Source organism: Empidonax traillii, unplaced genomic scaffold, assembly GCF_003031625.1.
Source record: "Empidonax traillii isolate 1590-97213 ecotype Southwest subspecies unplaced genomic scaffold, ASM303162v1 scaffold155:size2260171, whole genome shotgun sequence".
NCBI lineage: Eukaryota > Metazoa > Chordata > Aves > Passeriformes > Tyrannidae > Empidonax > Empidonax traillii.
The window spans coordinates 921,891-941,287 of NW_020955348.1; the positions used below are offsets into that span (position 1 = coordinate 921,891).

Consider the following 19,397-nt stretch of genomic DNA (forward strand, 5'->3'; position numbering starts at 1 on the left):
GACGACTTCCAAGTTGTTTTGTTACATTTTACAGAACCTTTTATAAACACCCAGACTGAATGTCTAAGCTAAAAAAATGCTGGTCAGTGGAGTGGACAAATTCAACTGAATTTTTAAAGAGAATATTATTCAAAATAAGACTTTCAAGAACATTTTGAATTTGTTCAACTTCAAACATCAACCATAAGACAAAAGGTAGCCTTAAGATACACTACCTTTCTCTGTGCTCCCATTAATTTTAGGTATGAAGTCGTCAACTTGTATGCCTAGGATCAAGAAAGGGTATTATTTTTGGAACCAAGCAAGATTTTGTTTTGGGTTTTGTTTCTTTATAAATATAGCATTGTGAAATGTATCTGGCTTTTCATGCTACTTCCTCCTTCCAAGCACCTAATCAAACAGAGCAGGCAAAGTGTGATGGGTTTTTTTCTGCACTACAGATTGTTCAAACATATGAAAGGTTACAAACACCCAAAGAATGGCTGCCTATTACATACATACATACATATATATATATCCTTTTATATATATTTAAAAGGATTTTAAAATGTATACGAATGTAAAACCCCTCCAAACCCGAGCACCGGGCCCTGGGCCGGCACTGAACACCCGCAGCACCAGCGCCCTCTGCCGGCCCCTGTGCCCTCTCCACGTCCTGGATAATTCCCTACTGGGATAAGTGGGAATCAACTCCATCACCAGACAGCGGGACTAGGAGACTGTGATAACGAGAGCAAACGAACAGAAAATCGGGAAACCAGCTTGAAACAAGAAACCGATCACACCTACCTAAGCTGTTGTGTTCTTTAAGAGTTTTCTCCTGAAGGTGTTCTAACCGTACTGTAAACAGAAGTCCAAGAAAAAGATATTTCACAGATTAAAAGAAAAATAAATACCCAAAGTTTCTCCCCCGCTAGTGACTAACCTTGTAAAGCTGTCAGGCGCTCGTTGGTGAAGTCATTGTCGGCCTGCAAAGCTTCTATTTTTGCTTGAAGCTCTTGCTCTCTTTCCTCCATTTCATCTATTTTATGCTGCAATTCCTTTTTCTCAGCCAGTCCTTTCTGTTGGATTTCTTCTTGTCTTCCTTCTGCTACCTGCTCGAAAAAAGGCAAAAAAAATCCCCAAACAAATCAAACTTAACACATGAAAGAACAGGTCTCCTTGATTTTTGTATAGCTAAATGGACCTAAATAACTGTCACCCAGCATCTCAAATCACTCAAAACTCAAGAGCCCTTTTGAACTGAATGCACACTGACAGCACAGACCAACTTGATTAAAGCCACACCTTTTTCCTTGCTGGATCTCTTGAAGAGTTTCAAAGACTCTTCTCCCTCAAAGCTAAGTCATAAGTTTCAGTTTGGACCCTTCTGTGTATACAGTGCTTTAAGAGCAGCAATTGAACCTTTTCATTTGGAAAGAAAATCTTCTGTCTGAGATGCTGAACTAGGACTCAAAGAACCCAAGTTCCAGTTCCAGTATTTATCCAAGACAAATGCAACAACTGTCTCAGGTCTCCAGAGATAACATCATTACCTTCCTCCTTCACAGCTTCTACTTACCTAGATTGGAAACTCTTAAGGAACAGGATTTATCATGAAGTGTTTATTCTGTTCTCTAGCATAAAGGACCTTTAAATATATACTTAGACATTTAATTTAATCACAAACTTAACAGCATGCTCCTTAACAGCATGCTCCTACCCCCTGGCAGCTGAGCCATATTATTGCTATGGGGTGGGCTGCTTATGTTTGTATCTGCACAGAGAGGCAACACAAAATGCAAATTTATTTCCAATCCCATTACCTGTAAGATGTTTAGGTTGAAAGTTATTTGTCTACATAAAAGCAGCTGAATGTAAAGTTTCACACCTTACGTAATTTTATACTAAAATATATTTTGGTTCCAAAAATATGGCAACTTTCAAAATGAATGAAAAAGAAACCTTTTCAGCAAGTGGCTTAACTGATGACAGCTTCAAATACATTAAAATCAAAATAATATGTAAAAGATGATATGCATCTTTCTATCATCAACCCGTTGTTCAAAAAGCTTCTTAACCTTTTTTGATTACATTAGAAATTCAATTGTATTTATTTGTTCCATTCATCACAGTTCTATCGTAAGTCAGACTAAGTTCTGTTGTTACCTTTAGTTTGTCAGAAAGATCCTTGATTTCATTTACAGCTCCATTGTATTTATTAGCTAATTCCCTTAATTCTTCCTGAGTCCGCTCATTCATTTCTTTCAGGTGTGTACATTCATCTTCTGTATTACTTAAACTCCGCTGTAAGACAGAATTTTTATGCAATCAATAATAAAAAAGGAGACACAATAAACTACCAAACACTAAAATTTTTTTCCAAACACTATATGTAACTAATCACATTTAGCTGCCTTGGTTTTAATCATTAAGGATAAACAAACAGATCAAGTCCTGGCAAAAACATCATCTATACAAAACTCTAATGTTCTACCCAAAGTACAGATTATGAGAAAATTTATCGTTTTACATATGTGTTAAAAAAAAAAACAAAACAAACCAAAAACCCCACAGTGGGCTATATAATTGTGAAGAAAGGACTGAACTGTGTGATCCATCTCCACCATTCTCTTCCCTTTTACGCTAAACCATGAAATTTATATAGTATTTTTTAATGCAATGTAATCAACAGATTCCATCATACCTTTCACCCAGCGAAAGATGATTTAACACATTATAAAAGCTAATGGCTCCAAGGAAGTGTTCTAAATCCTTTTTTGTACTTCATAACATGGAAAAGCATCTAAACTAAGATCCCCTTACTCAAGAGGCAGCTGGGTCTCCAGGAAGCAAGGAATGCTCCTGAAGTTTGGTGACAGCAGCACAACTAAATGGTGCAGAGAAGAAAGTGTCCATCGCTTTGTAATCATAAAAGCTCATTCTTAAGTGTACTTCATACAAGTAGTTAAGTGTATGCTTCCATAAATTTTACAGTTTAAACAAGGTCTTACAGCGTTTTTTTAAAGCATGTATGTCATTTTCCCCTCACTTGTCTCCCACACATAGGAACTTCTGTAAGACAGCTTCACCAATTTTGAAACCTGGCAGAAGAGGGAGGAGCTGCAATAATAGCTCCTCTAACTGTTTAACAATCTTGTCCAACAGGAGAAATAAACAGTACTACTTAACACTCTGCAAGTGTCAGGGTACAATAGATTCTGGCATACCACAGGCAACAAAATGGGGATCTAAGTAGCAGCTCTCACAACTACTTCAGCATTTCCTAAAGACTTGGCATGAAACTTCCATACCTCCACTTCAGACAATTTTCTGACCACTTCAATTTTCTCCTGGAGGACCCGCCTCAGGGACTCTTTGGCTGTTGTCTCGTAGTTGTGTTTGTCTTCCTGTAATGCTATAAGCTCTTTTCGTATACTGTCTTCTGTTTGATTCTGTAAATGTAAGATAATTCAGAGGTAGCATGTAAATTAGTATTTTGCTGATTAAATATAACAGACCATGGTAAAGTCAGGTGTATTAAAAGTAGCAGTAATTTCTGATAGGTGGGAATATGCTATCTATTAAGCAGTGATCAAAGATGCTTGACATAACTGGGTGTAAACCATTTTTTTTTAAAGTGTATGTGTAGCAGCACACATTCAATGGTCAGATTTGATTACAGGAAAATTATGGGACTTTCATTGGACACTGTTAAGACAATGTCAAGCCTAGGAGAGCTACGAGGTCCCAAACAAAATACCTTAAACAGGACCAGCAGAAAAATGTCTTAGAACGTAGGTAGTGGAGAGGAAATAGAAATAAAATAAAAATTTAAATTCAAGGCAGGCATAGGTGGCCTAAACAACAATCAAGACAGTGCATACTTGTTATTCTAATACAATGAAAACAGTAGACACTTACCCAGATTCCATGAAATACAGAACAGAGCTACCATTTCCACACTACTCAGATTATCAAAATTGCTCAAGTTCATTTTAGTGAGTTTATGTTCCAACTGTTTTCCTACAACCAGCTAGTTTCAAAAAACACTCCAAAAGAGGCATCTTTCATTCAACTTCATTTCACCTAACATTCAGCTTTAGGTGAAGTGCTTACCTTTGAACAAGCCTGTAGCTGATTTCCCATAACCTCTAGTCTCGATAGCAGCCTGTCTTCATCTATTAAAGCCTGGCAGAAAAGAAGCATCACCTTGGAATTAATATGTGCTTTATGTAGTGCCAGTAGAGTTCTGCTTTAAAGACCTGCATTCTGCTAGAGTATTCACTACTAACAGCTATTTCAAACTGGCACATAATCACTAATTTTATTAAACATCACCTTTTACACAGTTTTAAAAAACCACCATAAAGCTTTTATTATTTCTGCCGCTTTTCCCCCCCATTGTTTGTAAATTAGTAGCTAAAAATTTATATGTCACTGCATAGTTCAGTCCACAAGGAAAAGGATTGCCTGCAGATACCTGCCAACTAGTATCTGAAGCCTCTTGTGTGACAGCAAGTAATCGCTGAAGGGTTGCCAGCTTCTGTTCCAACATTTGTTCCCGATGTAAGGCTTCCTGGGAAGAGAGTAGGGCATCAGTCAGTTCAGCTAGAACAGCTCAGGAAATCAGAAGCAACAGAAGAGATCATAAAATACAAGGAAAAAAAAAAGGAAATATGAGTGGCAAGCACTGCCACATATTCAAAACCATAACCCCATTCCACTTTATCCATCCACACATTTATTTGGAGAGTTCAATTAGAAAATGGTATCCTGTAACCTCAGGTTCCTGAAAACTTTCATTTTTCATCCATTTTTTGCACATGCTAAGGACACATGGCTGTTCTTTCCAAGACTTGAAAACACTTTGTCTTTTGTCAATAATTTGAGTAACAAAACTGCAGACACCAAAAGGCAGCTTGGCATCTCCCACGGAATGAGCTGTTCATCCTCAAACCAGGTCACAAAAGAAAAATGCCAAGCAAGAACTACTATTTCTGCATCTTTTTTGGTTTGTGACAGTGAGATGGAAGAGCATCTTCGTTAACAATTCCAGGATATGGAGAGTGAACAGATTGGGAGTGAGTACGTATTTGGCTTCCCAAGAAAGAGCATCTGCCTGAGTTGCTTCCAGCTAAGTCAGCATATACATATAAAGATAGTATCTATCTCAAAAGCCTCAGCATTTATGGGAACAAATAAAATTTGCTATTATCTAACAAAACCAGGCAAAATAAATCAGTAGAACTACATATAAATTAAACCTAGATAGCATTTACCAGTAAAAATGGTTTTCTATCTTTTGCAGAAAGCTGATTTTATGATCCTTTCTGAAGTGTGTTCTTATATCTATTAGCACACCCTTCAATGTGTTGTCATTTTGCAGTCCAACCCTTTTGTGACATGACATCTTTTGTGGGGAAAAAACACACCTACTAAAACTGACACAGAAGCAGGCACAGAAAGGCTGGTGATGCCAATGAGGAAGAAGAGCTACCAGCACTGTTCTCTCCTTTACAGTTTCCAACAGATACAGGATCAGAAATATTCACACTAAGAGTTTACATTCCCAGAAACAAACTAGTTCTTGACACATGAAATGACCTGTTGTGTTGCCTTTTTTTTTTTTTTTTTTGGTTTTGTTTTGGTATTTCTACACATCCACAGCAGTGGATAACAACAAAAATATTGTGAGCAAAGGAAAACTGGGGACTGCAGGGTAGGAGAGAAGAAAGGCCAGGAAACAGCAGGTACACAGCATTCATGGAGTTTCTATACAGGAAACTTTCATGCTTCCTCTAAAAAAGACATAGTTTATAGTGCTCATGCAAAACTCTGAAAGTTTACACACATTGTTTTACATTGTTTCACTACAGAAAAGGTAGTTCAACATTTATGGTGTTCTTGTTTACAAAACACAGGCCCAAAGACAAGGCATAAGGTTTGTCTTGAACAAAAATTAAAGTAAATGCCTTTAAAAGAAAACCTACTTGTAGATACTGTGAAAGCTGAAACAATTCCTGAGAATACATACTGGGAGTGTTAGCAGCAACCTGAAAAAGAAGAGAGGTAAGAATCAGAATGGTTTTAGACTTCTTGTTAAAGTCAAATAATGCAAAATTCATTTAAATCTAGCCATGAAGGTAAACTTACAATCATCTAATAATAGCATTTTCATTCATTTATTGTTCCATTACTATTTCTGCTTTATCATAGAAGTTCCCAGCTCTGGACTGAGGCCCCACTGTGTTTAAGCCTTCACAAGTTCTTGAACCACCAGCACACCAGGGATTTTAAGGCTGTTGTTACAATTGAGATTAAAGTGACAAAAAACCCCGAGGGGCACAAAAGTGAAGCCATTCAACCCAAAGACCAACACAAACACTGGCCTTCCAATTCCATGTCATGGCACTCACATTACAGTCACATTTCCTTTGGACCTACCAGTCATCATCCCCCTTCATAAGGATCTATTTCAGATTGCAGGAATACTGTATTACCTTTAATCCTAATTGAAACTCGATTGTTTTGCAGAATCTATTAATTTACTAAATCTTGTAGGTTTTTAACTATTTTCACAGTTATACCTGTAGTCCCTCCTCAGAACCTGTTGGTCTGTCAACCTCTACCTGGAAATGAATTCTCTTAACATCAATAGTTTTGTTCCAGAGACATGTTTCAGGTGCCACAATGTAAAAAGTCAAACTACCTTCAAATATATACTGCAATACTGCATTCCCTTCTCTACCTTAAATGTCACTCAGAATATTAAACTAGGTAAAAACAGGCAGTGGAAAACATATCTAAATGTAACTGGACAGACTCCACCACTTCATCTTTATAACAAGTCTGAAAACAGCATGTGGTTAAATAAGGCATAAACCAGGAAATTACTGAATTACCTTGTCAACAGGACTTGGTAATGGAGCATGGATAACACTAAAAAAAATAAATTAAAGAAAGTGAACACAAAGTGTAGAATAGCAGTTCAAAAATCCATAAGATCACTAGTCCTGTGCATTTAATTAAGATGTTTTGTATTTTTAAGTTCATTCTTCAGATAGAGTTGAAGAGTTTATACACAAACATGTAAAACCAGTTAATACTATGCTGTGAGACTTTTTTAAAGTTACAGAACTACTTCAAATTATAAATAAAGGAGCTATTCTAAAAGCTCTCTTTACCAACTTCTATTTCGGTGTTCACACAAATTGATTCCTTAAAAATTAATTTATTGAGATTTAATCCAATTTACACAAAACAATAAATATTAAATGAGTGGATATATTACTCTCATTTATAAATTCAACAAACTGAATAAAAAAAAATTTGGTAACTTAAGAGAATTTTGTACATTTTCACTGGAGTAAATGTTACACTTGCTCATTTTCAGAAGAACTAAAAGTTGAACACTATACATTTCTCCTATTACTTATTAGGACATGAAATTATATGGAAAATTTCCCATAACAATTTATTTTTACTTATCTTCCCAGAAGACAAGACACCCTAAAGCTTCATGCAAGTGTTTCTGGATAGTAATGATAAAAGAATATTTAAATAAGCAATATAAAACACACAGTTGCTGATAATGAAAGATGATTTAAGTCATGTCATTTGTAATTGGCACTCAGAGCAAACAAAATTTTAAGGTTTGGGTTTATACTACTCTGAAAATTTCTTTGAAATGTGCACAGAAAACCCTGTCAATATTCAGCTAAGTTTCCATGAACTTTACTTTAGTAGAGTCTATGTGCATTTAAAGGAGCAAAAATAACAATCCCAAATAAAGAAAGACGGCAGGAGAATTTGCTCATTTGCTTTCTTTTTCCCTATATTTTCCTGCTTCTAATACCCATTTCAGCAGACTAAACCACAAATGATCAGAAAAGCCCAACTTCAAAAGAAATTGTTTCTTCTTTTAGAAAACCTTTTTATTTTTCATAGTAATTTCTAAGAGCTACAAGCACATGAGATTTCTTTTTCATAGTGCCTGCAAAAGAACCATGCTCTCCTTGCACTTCCTTTGCACAGTCATGGGAAAACAAACTGTTCCTACACCGGTTTTCAACATAATATCAATCAAATCCTCATTATGCAGTAGCTGACTTTGGCTATACATGAATATTTATTCTTACTCTGATCGCAATCGAGCTTCCATTCCATCTGGAAGGAACAGTTTGATTGTGGAGACTATACATCCATGGGTAACTGAAAAGAAACAAATACTAAGTCATCATGACTCGGTACTATTTAATTGTAAATTCGATGGCTAATGTTATAGTAACAATCAAACTATCAGAAGAAACCCTGAGACAGGCAAAGAAGAAGAGGCACGAACACCTTCAAGTCCCAATGCCTGTGTTTGCCTTCCTGAGTCTCCTCTGGATGGGAAACTTCAGCAGTACAAACTCGAAGGGGTTCTTTGCTGTGTATTTAGTCCTGGCTGGGGAGCAGTTCCCGTTCCAGCTTTTCCACATGCAGAAATACCTGAAACCTGTTTTTTCTCTAATAATTTAAAAAGTTAATGGCATATTTTGATCCTAGAATGAGGAAGGAGGAATGTGCCTTACCTGCACTAGCTAACGGGGGAACGTAGAGGTGTAAACAAAGAGCTTCCTTTTTGACAAGATTCCTACAAGCATATCCAGGGACAAAAGGCAACACACCCAACTTGTGTCATTGACACTCACCTCAACATCTGGAACTTGCCAAGTAGTTGTTATTTACAAACAAGGATCAAAAAGGGAACGCAGAGGAAGTGTGTAGAAACCACTGAGAAGTACATCCTCTCAAACACCATAAGCAGCATCACTCAAGACAAAACATCTCTATTTTGGGATGCTTGTGCACATCTAATGCACAGCCCTAGACAAGTGGCCTCTCATTTCAGAAGAGGAAAACTTGCTTCTCAAGGACTAAATTCAAGATTCTTTGAACTCTAGAGAGATTCTAAGGAATAAGAGGAGGAAATGCAATATTTGATTCCTGCATTATGCTTTCTTCACAATGTTTCCCAAAAACGTTACTGATACCAGTTGCAGTGTCTTTGCAAACAGTCAAATTATGTCTGAGTTTGAGTTGTTTTTTTCCTAGTATGGTACTATGATTTGGGAAGTAAAAATTATTACTAGATACATGGAAAGCTACATTGTCCCCCAAATACTCCCACAAGATAGATACAAAGGAGTGTGTGATAACCTATCATGCACCACTATACATCAAGCACCCATCAACATACGAAATAGCTGCTCTACTTTCACAGTTATTAATATCAGCAAAACAGTTAATCTATCTTTGAAAAAAAGGGCAATGGGCATTTTAGGACATCGGTAATACTCTAGGGAAATGAGACAAGTCTTTGAGGAAGCTACCTCAATCGAATCTAAAAATACAGGAGAAATGATCCAACTAAGCTGAGTTGTTTTTAACCTTTATCCATAGCTAAAAGCTAATGCTTTGGAGACACATCCTCCTGGCTACAGCACCTTGCTTTTTCAAGCTGACCTGGTAAAGTATTACACTGACATGCCAGGGCAAAACAGATTAATCTGCAAGGTCTGGGGTCTTTATTTATAATGGAACAAATCCACTCTTGTAAAAACATTTTAAAATTACATCACTAATTAATCAGTAATATTAGTTGTAGCCTGTAATACATAGTTTTCATAATGAACAATCTTTAGGAGGAAATTAGTGATTTCAATAAGAAAACATTGGGGGATCTGAAATTAAATACCAACAGACAGCTTTAGCTTTGGGTCACGTATCAGGTAGGTCTGCTGGGAGATTGCATAATTGTGAAGATCTTCTGTCAACACCCAGACAGAAAAAAAAATCTCCTAAAAGCTGCAGGAGCTTTATTTGTGTAAAATATTAAGATATAAAGAGCATTTAGCAAAGGACAGTGACTGGGAAAAGGTACCAAGCATTCTGATAAGATGATAAAATAAAAGTAATAAGAAAGAAAAAACCACCCGAACCCCGCAGTCTGACCTTTAGCTATCAGTTAACTGTAATTGCAAAAATAATGAGAAAGCCTAAGGGAAAGGGAAAGCGACACAGAAAACATGAACGCAGCGCTGCCTGCACGGGACAGCAGCAAGCGTTTAAATCCAGGTCTGTGCCAAGCCAAGGCAGCGCAGCACGCTCTGGTTTCCCCGAGGGACGGAGCCCTCCCCGCTCCCGATCCCGATCCCGCTCACCTCGGGCCGCCGCTCCCGCCGGCACCGGCACAGCGGCCAAGCCGCCGCCAGGGGGCGCCACAGCGCCGGGCACGCGGGGCACGGCGGCGCCTCCCCGCGAGCCGTCCAGGGCGGGAAACCCCCGGCCCACAGGAACGGGGTGACACCCACGGGCATGGGGTGACCCCCGGCCCACAGGAACGGGGTGACACCCACGGGCATGGGGTGACCCCCACGGGCATGGGGTGACCCCCGGCCCACAGGAACGGGGTGACACCCACGGGCATGGGGTGACCCCCGGCCCACAGGAACGGGGTGACACCCACGGGCATGGGGTGACACCCACGGGCATGGGGTGACCCCCACGGGCATGGGGTGACACCCACGGGCATGGGGTGACACCCACGGGCATGGGGTGACCCCCGGTCTCACAGGAACGGGGTGACACCCACGGGCATGGGGTGACACCCACGGGCATGGGGTGACACCCACGGGCATGGGGTGACCCCCGGCCTCACAGGAATGGGGTGACACCCACGGGCATGGGGGGATACCCCAACCGTCATCCAGAGCTCCCACCGTGAAGTTGACACCCCAGGCCTCACACACAGCTCCCACCATGGAGTGATGCCCTGCTCTCACCTCCCCACGCCCCTTCCAGAGTGGAAACAACCCTACTCTCCACATCCACAGCTCCCACCACGGACTGAATCCCCGCTCCTGCTCAATTTGCTGTGCCACACACCAGTCACAAGCTCTCTGCACCCCTCCGAAACACGGCGCTGCCCCACACTTCACCTCACCACTCCAGACCCTCCCAAGAGCTGCCCTGAACCCCCATGGGTTATGCTGCAAAGGGAGCACAATGGGAACATGGAAAACATTCCTGTTTGTCTCAATTTTTGCTTCCTAAAGAAACAATTTGTAAGTGACACTGGGTTTTCTCTTCCCTCATTTGTGCGGTAACAGCAGCCTTGGTAGCCACTGTCCAGCCCCGAGGAGTCCCTCACACCCCTCGGGGGTCTGTGCACCACACCACAGTGAGCTCCTCACTGCACAGGCTCCTTCAAACACCCCATGACAGAAGAGGTGTTCGAAAGAATCCAAACCTGACTAGAAAAAGTACATAAACTGTATTTTAACTAAATCATCTGGTATTATTTGACCCTCCTTTGCAAGGCTGCTCCTCCTTTCCACGCAGGGAAATACCACCAGTTAACTCTTGGAGTTTTCTGGTGCTGACTGGAAAAATTAACAAGTGCTTAAAGAATATAAACCACACTAACACAGAGAAAAACACAGCAAGATGTTAACAGGCAAGTATTGTATTAAGGAGAGGGAAACGGCCAGGTCTCTGTGCTTGTCACTAACACAGCAAGTGGACAAATAAGGAAGCAGGAGGCATGAAAACACTTCTGCAGGGCCTGCTATTGACTTTGCCTGCACAGCAGGAAGCTGAGGAATTGGTGCTCATACCTGATAACCTGAAAAATCACATACTGAACATGCCACTATTTTAATGAACCAAATCCAGATCACATTTGCAAGGAAATTACTTACTAAGACACAGTCTGAACAATAAAATAAATGTATTCTAGCAATATTGACACAATTCAGAATTTACATAGACAAGTACACTCTGCCTGTCCTGTCATTACCTTATAATTACACCCAGCAGAACGCTGAAATGTCTAGTGCAAGTAAGGCATTATGTAAATAACCAAATGCCAAGTGGTTTTAAAGGGAATCACTAATTTAAAATCTACTTTCGTGTCTGTTTCATGACTAGATTAGATTAACAGGAACATCTAAGACTCCTGAAATGAACTGGTGAAAAAACTGTGTCTGTATGCATTCCAGTGGCATTCACAGGTAAACACCCAAGCTGTGATGCAGCTGTTTTGTGCCTCAGCATGATGATATGATCTCCCTTCACTGCTTGGGGGAGAACAGAGAGCCAGGAAAGCAAACCTGTATGCTCTTCCTCATTAGCAAGCTCAACACATTCATGAGTAGCATGAGCACAGCTACGTTCAAAGCCTGAGAAAAGGACAAGGCAGGCTGCACAATCTGATCACTCATTACACAAATGACAGGTCACTGGGATGGTGTTTTGTAAAACCACTGGAAAGAACTACTATTGGCAAGAATTCATGGCAAGGATTTGCTTACCATGAACTTTCCACAAACTTTCCCATAAACTAACTGCAAATCATTGCTGATAAAAACAAGTAAAATCTAATTTTTCTTCCAACTAAATCTTATGATAAAAATTGTTTTAGACTAAGTACACTTGAACAAATTCAGCTTCTCTGAGGGCAGCATCTCATCAAATTAACAGTTCTAGGTTCATCAGATGCAATGTATTCCTTTGATTTCTTCCATGTATACTGCCAGTATCCAGTATTCATAAATATTTGCAATCACTTTTCATGGAAACATTTCAAGTAACTGCCAGACAATTTCAGCTAGACATCCTGGAGTTGAATCTTTGCAACATTATCTTTGAGAAAAGTAAAACACTGTGATGAGACCTTCACTACAATGAATCACTCAAAAATACTACAGATCCAGAAGCTATCCTTGACAAAACATTTCACCATGAGCACTGCTTAACAATGTTTTCTTTAACCTTCTTTAACCTTCCTCTGATACTTCAGAGTTGGGAACTATAACCTACTTGGCTAAAGACAAAAATCATGAGGAACAGATGGAGAAGGCATTGTCTTTTTGTTTTGTTCACTTAATGCCCTTAAAAAATTCTACTATTGTACTGTGGATTGGTTTGTAGGGCTTTGGAGGGGTTGGTTGGAGAGATGTTTGTTTGTTTGGGAGTTTTGTTTATTTGTTTGTTTTAAAGAATTTGCAATTTGATATTATTCTTTCATTCTTTCCTAATACACTTCTGAACTGGCTCCTGAAACACTATGTAAACTCAAAAGAAAATAGATTGAGGTTGCGTTTGAATTAACACAGATACATAGCTATTGACATATATACAAGATCTCCTGAGCACGCATACTGGGAAGGGGACAGCAGGAAAAATAAACCAAACAAAAATCCCATCCCCTCATTTTTCAGCTAACAACTTTTTCTATCCTCATTTTAAAGTACCTGAAGAAATCAAAATTAGTAGCAGTCACAGAAAGCAACTCTGGGTATCTTGACAAGAATTAAATTAGCTGGTTTCAAACCTATGCTGACCAGTTGACCAAGAAATGCAGTTTCATACTTCTGCCACACTATTAACTGAAACTTTAGGGTTCATAGGCTCGAAAGGTAATTACAAATATAAAATAATAAAAAGAACCCCAAGCACAAAAACCCCAACACAGCACTACACACACACCTACGTTGCACATTTCAGACTGCTGTAGATTAATTTAAGTGAGGCAATAGCTGAACATGTGATCCCCACTTGAGCCTCCTTTTCCAGACCTGCACTTCCACTGCACACACCAGCACCCATACAGCCAGAGAAGAAGTTGGGCTGTGGAAACAACCCAGTTAAAATCTAGTTGAGGGTATGGGGGTGGAAATAAAACCTGTGTTTTCAGCAGAACAGTTTCTTGATCCAGTTTATGGCATAGCCACAGGACTCACTGCCAGCACAGGAGGGAAGAAGTAACACAGAACCCCCAAACAAACCTATTTTCTTACAGTGGGAACACTATTTACTTTTAAACACTGAATTGCAATAAGATGTTCTAAATAAACATAGTGAAAAAACAGAAAATGATCCATACCCTTACCTTTCCGCGTGTTCTCCGTCACATCGACACCAAACTGGATGATGTCACCTGACATTATTTCACATGGTGGGCTTTCCTCAGATCCTCTACTCAGTCTCTGACTATTGATAAAGGTACCATTACTACTTTTAGTGTCTTGAAGATAGAACTGTAAAAAACAAATAAAAAGAACAGTAAAATATCTGTGAAAAACAAGACAAATATGATAAAATATAAGTTCAAATAAAATTTTATTTGTAGAAAATATAATCTGATCTCCCAGGATAGAAGAGAACAAATGTATCAAACTCAAAACACCCTCCTCAGGATGCAATACCTTCCCATTACCAAAAAATATTTGTATTTGATTTTAAGCTGTTTAAATATGATTGAATTCTAGTACATGCACTATGTAAATAATTGCTACAAACTATACTGGAACAACTGCCTGCACAGAAAGGAACAGACACCATTAGAAACAATACCTTTTGCCACGTATATGTAAGAATTTATATTTATGTTGGTCAATACATAAAAATTCTAACTGTTCATATATTTAAGGAAACAATGTTTCATGACAAATTCTTGCAGGGAAGATTAGCACTGAGGACATAAGGAAAAGCTTTATCAGAAGACAGAACTCAGGAATCAAAATACCATTGTGAAACTAAGGGAAAGCAACAAGATGCTTTTACCTCTCAACCAACGCTAGTTCATGCCACTAAGGTAATCTCAAGATTGCTCCATCAAGTGCCTTTGTAAATATCCATTTGTAGAGTTAATTAAATGTTACTAAGAACTTATTGAATCTGAAACTGCTTATGACACAAGACTTCTAGTTAAAACGGCTGCATCTGAGAACAGGTTACAAATGAGTCACCTGGCAGGAGACCGGAGTCACTGGCTAAGCCCTGATGAGCAGACAGCATCAAAGAGGGGACAGGGATGTGAGGAACCAGCCAGGTGTAACTACTGAAATGACTCAGTTACAGCAGCTCAAGCTGACAACAGTTACTACAGAAAGCTGGTGGGATGGTAGAAATCCCTGGCTTCCTGCACTCGTAAAGAATCTCATCAAGTCCTGAAGCAGGCATAAGGTTGGGGGAAGATACTGCCTTCACAGAGAATGTATTTTGCTTACAGAAACAATTGACTCTTTTTTTTTTTCCTTCAGGATTCCATACAAAATTTGACATGCTTTTATTTGCCTCTATTATTGCACTCCTCAAAAAAAGTGATACATAGCTCAAAACCATAGTGTCGAGGGAAAAGGTGGGTTTAGAATGCAGGGAGAGATGTATCTTCTATGCTTACCCTGAGTAGCATAAAGCAGCAGCCCTAAGTGGAGAGCTTGAACTGCACTGTGTCCAGGACACGGGACTCAGTGCAATCAAGGGCAATGCCAGCACAGGAAAGCTCAGGTAGGTCTATGAAGTGACAGAATGAAAAGCAGTATGTGAAAGAATTCCCCCTGACAGATATGACTTAGATTTTAAACTGAAAGAAGAGAAAATAAAGATGAAGGTAAACGGAAATTAAGGATAAAAAATTATGACTGTATTCACTGTATTAATAATCAGACCCACCCCACTCTAAGTAATACTCTCCATATTATGAAATACTATCTATTAATGTAATAGTATATAATATAGCTTTTATAACAGTTATACATTTAAAAGGCAATCAAATTAATTAGCTAGTTAATTTAATAGTATGAAAGGACTGAACCCTCTCATGGTTCAGTGCATAGATAATTACTTTTTGCTTCCTGTTTGTTTTCAATTAGCCTTCTGCTTCATTTGAAAATTCTTCTGTTATGAAAAAGTGAGTCACAGGCAAGGAGAAACAAATACGCTTGTGCTTATTTACTTTTCCCCACCCTTTTCTTCCCTATGCATAATATCTGCCTTTTATCCCTCACAACTTTTTGATTAATCACTGCCCCTTGCAAACACACTTCTGCAGAATCTGCAAACAGGGGCAAGATAGCACAAGGAAATACAGGAGAGTGACCACAAGAAAGGAAGCGCAACAGAGCCACACAAAACTCACAAAATACGAGCTGACATAAAAATCAAACTGCAAAAAGAAATTCGTAAACAAACGGCCACAGAAAATACAAATTAAATGTAAGATTATATAACTGGTGTCCAGTAAGTGCGTACTACTGAACTGCATTATGTACATTTTAGGAAAGTGACAATCTTCAAGTCTTTTCATCCTGTTTGTAAATACTCTTCTTCCTGCACCTAGTAAGGAAATAAGTCGTAGCAGCCACAGTTAATAGCTGATGTCTAAGGGAAGGGAAATGCACAGACTTCAAGTCTTGGCATAAAGGATTCCGGTATCTTTAATGGAGCCACTGCTCAGCAACCCACTGACTTGGTCCCTTCCACACAGTGAATTCAAATGTTACTTCCACACCGGTTTTCACCAGTTCAAGTGATCTTTCTCAAAGGTCAGTCCCTCCATCACTTTTCCATAATTACCAAAGTTATCTTTAGGAAACAAAATCAAGCGCAAGCCCTAAACCAAACGTGTCCATACATGAACCGGCACTGCTGGCCGTACCCTGCTATGTGATGCGCTGCTATTTCTGCAGCACCCTCGGCGGGCTCTCCGAGCCCCGAACCAACGCCTTTGCACAGCAGCTGTGTCACACAGCGCCTTCTGTGGAACCAGCACCATTTGTCCTTCCTGCTTCTCAGCGCAGCCCAGGCTCGGGCAGCAGTGCCAGTTCCCAGAGCAGGGATGAATCCTTCCCTTCCCAGCGCTCTGCCGAGCTGCTCCGCCACCTCTTCACTTGGAGCGGCTCAGGCGTTGGTTTAGTCACCGCAAACCAGTTTCGAGAGCTGACGCAAGTTACACGAGGAGGTGCTTCAGCCGGTACTGCCGGAAAAAGGGCAGCATGTAGTGGCCTAATTACACTTGCTTTTATAATTCACACCTCGCTTCAGAGCAGAGTCCCAGCCTTTTTGTTCCTCATATTAACAACGAGTTCGATGCAGAGCAGAGAACGCAGCTCACACACACTCAAAACGACTCAGCTTTTGAGCACATCCTTAATTCAGACAGTAACTATGTGTATCATTTCAGTGGTGGTTTCCCCTCTTTCTTAAAAATACGAGGTAACAAAGTATTCAAGAAACTTACACTCCATTATCATAACACCTCAGACAAAAAAAGATATCCTAGTCCATATTTCTTCTATAATAAGTTATTCTTGACCTCCCCTCTCACTTATACACCATTAATAAGCGCAGTTAACTGATGATACCTTACCATGTTGCTTCTACAACATTTCTGAAAACTTTATTCTAAAATGAAACTTACAGTTTGTCAGTACACTCAAACTTCCCCAGTACAGTCAATCCTTAGAAACTACATCGAGGAAGTTTCAAAAAACTACAGATTTTTGTTTCCCTGATTTGCAAGGAAGTATGTACTTATTTCACACATTTCATATTTATAATATCTCAAGGTACTATTCAGTTTTGCAAACTGAACAAAAAAGTACCTCCTCTGCTCTGACCTGTGGTGTATAAAAATCACATTCCATTTAAGTTCCATTGCTTTCTAGGTCAATGACTCAGAAGAGTATCAACAACCTGCTAAATCACAGTCCGTGTGTTATTTTCATGCAGTTGGACACCACTATGATTTTCCCCCTATAACAAATTCCTAATATTTCCTGATTAGTGACATAAAAATGCTTCCGTAGGGATCTCAGACTATAAGACATTAAAGTTAAGCACATAAAATAAATTAATTTTAACTGATATTAAGAAGTTGCAAATTGCTCTAGAAGGGCAGATTTTAACCTTACTTACGAAATGTAGGTAACCGTTTTCTTCAAAGAAATAAAATCAACAACAACAAAGTTGATTCTGTTTCATGATTACTACTGTAACACCTTTGTGAGGGCGGCTGAAAAGAACTCCTTACTTAGCCTGACAAGTGAGAATGTCATGAGGTGTTCTGTTTGCCAAGCCATCTGCAGGCCTGATACAGGGTGAGACACTTCTGAAGGATCTCAGAGAAGACAAAAGAACAGGCTCAGGGATGTACAGAAAACCTTGCAAAGAAAGTAGCACACTTTTTCAGTGATTTAATTACCTGGATTTAATTACAGTCCAACAACAGGAACAAACAACTGACCAGCTTTTTAATATTTCCAATATTTGCTATCACTATGTACAGCCATTTTTTCGCCATTCCAAGGGCACGTTACTGCTACTTCACCTAACTCAGCTGGGAACTGCAGTTCAGGACATTCAGGGCAATTACAGTGAGAGTTACAGGCAGGAGAATTACTGGAGAACTGAGTTTGTCTACAGAGATGGGAGATTCAGCATGTGAAGAGGAACCACTTCTACATCAAAAAATGCAGACACAGACCACAGCATATAATTAAACCTATTTCAGCCTTATTCCATAGCTGAATTAATAATTAATAAGTACCAAAATCTTGGCTATTGCCTTTTACAGAAAGTCAAACATTAATGTATTTTATTTATTGCATGTATGTTCAGTGCCTAGACAACTAATGCAGAAAGAGAATCCCAATTTCAGAACATCCTGGTTTACCGCTCTTCTCCTCATCCCTTATTTCCTGTGTGAAAGTAGTAAACACAACTCCCATGTGCTTCAGGATCCCATTAAACCTTTGAGTCTTTGAGGCATTAGCTTAAACCAGAAAGATGTAAATTAATTTGTCAAATTCTGAACTACAGCCACTACGGAGATGGCAGCTTCACTTTTGCCGTGGTTATTGCCACCAAGGGGCAGCAAGGCTGTCAGCCAGAGCAGTTAAGCCATAAAATGCTGCAGTTAACGATGACAGATTCTTCCCCTACTCACACCACATAATCATTCAACAATTAATGCAGGCATTATAAATGCACCCCCTGAGTATTAAAGCTAATACTCAAAAGCAGCAAGTAAATAGGGATCTAGACACTGGAATACTTGCCCTGCAGTAAATGCTTGAGCTCAGAATTTGACTAAGCAGTAGCACAACCATGTTCATTTACTCGTTTAATGCTGAGAACTCAACCAGGAAGAGAAGTACATTGAGCACAAGTCAGGCTGTGCAAAGCCAAAGACTTTAAAACAACACATACCAGGGTCAAACTAACATGGCCAGTATCTGTCACACTTGCAGCTAGAAAGCTTTTCTCCCATACTGTTAAAAGATTATTTTATCTTCCTCGAAGTGTTAACACTGAGTATTTTATCATTTGGGGGGCAGCACTTCTGCTAACAGAGTACAGTGTGCAAACCACACTGAATTCCAGGTCAGTCCTTTGGCTGTAAGATGGAGATGTTCAAATGCTAAATTATCTCCAGATCCAATTGATTGAGTTCTTCATTCTGGTCTGCTTAGACAGATCCTAAATTCCATTCCTCTCACTTGCCCAACTCCACCCGCCTATCAAGGAAGTAGAAGCATTTGTCTCCATAAGCAAGCATAATTCACAGGGTGGGGTACAGCAAGCAA

General features: G+C 39.4%; 1 protein-coding gene across 24 annotated transcripts in view; it reads right to left on the reverse strand.

The window, feature by feature from the left end:
* The window catches only part of SLMAP (sarcolemma associated protein), a 76,972-nt gene that overhangs the window by 31,312 nt on the left and 26,263 nt on the right, over nt 1-19,397 (reverse strand). For 8 of the 24 annotated variants that reach the window (XM_027884831.1, XM_027884824.1, XM_027884823.1 and 5 more), the window contains exons 2-12: nt 13,913-14,066; nt 8,121-8,193; nt 6,885-6,921; nt 5,973-6,035; nt 4,463-4,558; nt 4,099-4,170; nt 3,294-3,434; nt 2,149-2,286; nt 926-1,094; nt 790-840; nt 216-266 (exon numbers count right to left, since the gene is read on the reverse strand). In XM_027884831.1, coding sequence (XP_027740632.1) covers nt 216-266; nt 790-840; nt 926-1,094; nt 2,149-2,286; nt 3,294-3,434; nt 4,099-4,170; nt 4,463-4,558; nt 5,973-6,035; nt 6,885-6,921; nt 8,121-8,193; nt 13,913-14,066 — 1,045 coding nt within the window. Of the gene's footprint in view, nt 1-215; nt 267-789; nt 841-925; nt 1,095-2,148; nt 2,287-3,293; nt 3,435-4,098; nt 4,171-4,462; nt 4,559-5,972; nt 6,036-6,884; nt 6,922-8,120; nt 8,194-13,912; nt 14,067-16,386; nt 16,406-16,502; nt 16,725-19,397 lie in introns of those variants that run through there. The other 16 variants (XM_027884835.1, XM_027884829.1, XM_027884828.1 and 13 more) reach the window with 8 other exon arrangements.